A 3,553-nucleotide genomic window follows, 5' to 3' on the forward strand; every position below is an offset into this window, starting at 1 on the left:
ATTAATAATGTAATGACAATTAATAATGGCCCTCACAATTAATAACGTTTGGATTCAACATTACAGCATATTGTCAATAGAATTCCATTATGACTGTAATTCCAAAAAACAAATCAGACAAACAGGTGATCATGGTATTATCCACTATGGGTCCAGTTACTACAAGAAATTGACCATAAAGGCAGAAAGTAATATCAGATACCAAGCAGGAACTGTATTGCTATCACTCATGTAGTTATATAAACCAAGCTGCGGCTCAGACTCCACTATGAAGCTTGTTGTCTATAAAACATTTTTCCAGTCTATTGATAATCTCTGTCTTTAACAAGCAAAAAAGCTATAACACATACATCAAAATGTTAACCATACAAAAATACAGCAAACGGTAACACTATTGAGATTTTCAAGCACTATATTGGTTAGTAAGTAGAGATACACACAAATCTTCTATCTGGCTTTTTATATCTTGAAGCAAGCCTGACTCACTTCCGATAACCAGTTTCAGAACCTACAATTATATCAACATTTCCTTGTGAAGTATAAGCTGATCCTAAATATTTGGTACATATCATTTCTTGACTAACTGAACTGCAACATTATTTTTTCCAGTTTCTATATACGCAACCAATGCATTATGCGAAGGAATAAGCTCATCAGTTCTGTATTTAAGAAGAGCATTTGTTCTTAGGCCTTCCGATACTCCAGGTTTCCCATAGCAAGTTGCCAGACGGATACAAGTAACTGTATCCGGTTTGAGCCCTAAATCATTCATCCGCATAAACAAGCTGAAAGCCTTTTCCACCTTCCCGCAAGAAGCATAGACCTTGAAGCAAACATTATATGCACATGCATCAATTGTCCAATCAGGCCTTAATAACTGCTCACAAATCTCTAGTGCAGCAGCATGCATGCCAGCTATGGAGAACAAGAATGCAATAATAGCTTGCTTGGCAGAACTCTTGCCGTCACTATATGCTGACTCTAACTTAAAAACTTCTTCTGAGGATACATGGCCATTCTGCAGTAGAGAAAAAATCATTCCAAATGTTGAGGCATCTGGTGGGATGTTAGCCACAACCATTTCTTGCACTAACTCTGCACAATCTCTAAGGTTACCCTTGGCCACATAACAAGCCATAACAGCATTGTATGAAGCACAGTCAGATAGTAAGCCTGACTTCTGCAATTCACATGCAATTTTAATGGATTCACTAAGCAAGCCCATGCCCTTGTAGAGGTATACCATGGTAGTGTATGAAACACCATCTGCATTACTATTTCTCCTCAGGCTATCAAAGATTTCTTTTGCTTCAGTGACCATCCCAAGATTTGCATAAAGGTTTAGCATGGCATTAGAGGCAATGATGTCAGGGCCATCATCCATGTTCTTCATCCTTGAATACAAATCTTGTGCTTCCTTCCAGAAATTGTATTTGCTATAGGCTTTAATAAGGGAAGTTAGAACAACCTGGTTTGGAGAGATTCCAGATTCTTCCAACAGGTTACTATAGTACAGTGCTTCCTTAACATTTCCTGTCTCTGCAAACATATCAATCAACAGTCCATAAACGACGATATTCGGCTCAACACCAGAGGACTTCATTTCATTGAACAGGCCTATGGCCTCTGGTACCAAACAATGCCGGGAATAACTTCTAATGACAGCAGAGTATGTCTCACACTTTGGTTCAAATCCTGCATCTTTCATTTTAACTAATAGTTTCTTAGCTCTCTGTGGAAATCCACCAACAGAAAACATTTGAATCAAGGAATTATATGTGCACTCATCTGGTGAAACACCAGACTCCTCCATGCTCTCAAGCAGATAAGAGACTTGATCATACTGCTTTGCCCGACCATAAGCCTTCACCATCACATTATACTCCATTATGTCCTTGTTGTTCCCATCTCCTCTTATAGAGAAGAAAATATGCTCAGCTTCTTCCCACAGACCCTTCACTGCAAAAGCATCGATTATGGCAGCAAAATTCTTGGATGAAACCCCTTTACCTCTGCAGTGCCTCTCAAAGAATGTGTTTGCCTCATCAAGCAATCCTAGATCAACATACATCTTCATGACAACAGGCAGGGACTGCTCATGGACAGAACCGCCCGAATTCAGAATCCCTTCAATCACGTCTTCTGCTTCATGCACCATCTTCCTCTCGCATAGCGCCCGCAGCATGATCCTTGAGCTCACAGCATCCACATGTAGCCCTGCCTTCCCAATTTGCCTGTAGTACTTCAGAATTCCATCTAAATCCCCAATCGATGCAAACACAGTCATCATCACATTGAATGTCTTAGTGTCGGGATTGATGCCCCTAACTACCATGTTGGCAAACAGAGCCTCTGCCTGTGCCATGTTACCAGATAACCCAAATACGTTGATCAATGTGTTGAACGTACACGTGTCTGGCATAACCCCATGAGTCGGCATATCCAGAAACATGTCCAGCACGTCCTTCAACCTCCCAGCCTTCCCATAGAGATCAATCAGCGTGTTATATGTTGCCACAAGCTTCGGCTTCCTAGGACCTTCACCAATGGCTAGTGCAGCAGCAGAAGCAAATTTGCTGTCACAGCTATCAGCAAGCAAGAACTGCATCGGGCCGTCAGAATCAATCGCGATGCCGTCAAGATCAAGGAAGTCAACCTCGAAGCTGCCGTCGCACCAATTGCGGAAGAAGGCAACCGCGTCAGCGTAGCGACCCTGGTCCTTGAGGACGCGGACGAAGGTGTTCATCGACACCTCGTCCGGCGCGACGCCCCGGGCGCGCATGTGTCGGAGCAGCAGGAGGGCTCCCCGCGCCAACCCGGCCTTGGCGAGCGCGTCGGCGAGGGCCGCGTAGGCCGGGTTGGAGGGCGGGAGGGCCATCCCGAGCCAGGCGCGGCGGAGCTCGTCCCAGCGGCGCGCGCGGGCGAGGTGGCGGAGGAGGACGGCGTCGTGGACGGGGTTGGGGGCGTACCCGGGGATCGCGCGCAGGCGGTCGAAGAGGTCCCGAGCGCGGCGCCAGCAGCGCTGCCGCGAGAGGAGGGAGGTGTGCTCCCGCGGGGACATGGCGGACAGGGCCTCGTCGGAGGGGCGGAGGGCGGAGGCGGCGGGGCTAGGGACGGGGCTGGCGGGGGTGCTGGAGGAAGAGAGGGAAGGTGGCGGCCGGGGTAGGCGGGGGAGGTGGATGCGGGAGGCGGCGGGGGGAGGTGGAGGAGGGAAGGGGCCGGAGCGGACGCCGCCGGGCGGTGGCGCGCCGGCTCCGGTGACGGCGCCGCCGCCGGGCGGCGGGCAGTGGGTAACGGGAGTCATCGCTTTCTGGGGAAGGAGACAGGTGACGAGGGTTCTAAGGCACGTGGGGACCACTTCTCAGACAGAGAAGCCAGAAGCCGTCCTCACTCGTCACTCCTCACTGCTGAGTGCGAGATGCGTAGACCTGGTCGTCGGCGAACGCTTGATCTATCTGGGCTGAATGGACCACGTTTAGTCCCAGGCCTTGACCACTGACTGATGTCCAGAGCAGCCCATTTTTCTGGTCCAGAACTGCAAGGCCCTCACTCT

General features: G+C 48.6%; 1 protein-coding gene across 1 annotated transcript; it reads right to left on the reverse strand.

Annotated features, from left to right (window-relative positions):
- Positions 1-259: 259 nt before the first annotated feature.
- LOC117845776 (pentatricopeptide repeat-containing protein At1g73710) lies at positions 260-3,319 on the reverse strand. The gene has a single exon (XM_034726861.2). It carries the CDS (start codon positions 3,302-3,304, stop codon positions 569-571), a length of 2,736 nt encoding a protein of 911 aa, XP_034582752.1. The 5' UTR covers positions 3,305-3,319; the 3' UTR covers positions 260-568.
- Between the last annotated feature and the right edge of the window lie 234 nt (positions 3,320-3,553).

Source organism: Setaria viridis, chromosome 2 (genome assembly GCF_005286985.2).
Source record: "Setaria viridis chromosome 2, Setaria_viridis_v4.0, whole genome shotgun sequence".
Lineage (NCBI taxonomy): Eukaryota > Viridiplantae > Streptophyta > Magnoliopsida > Poales > Poaceae > Setaria > Setaria viridis.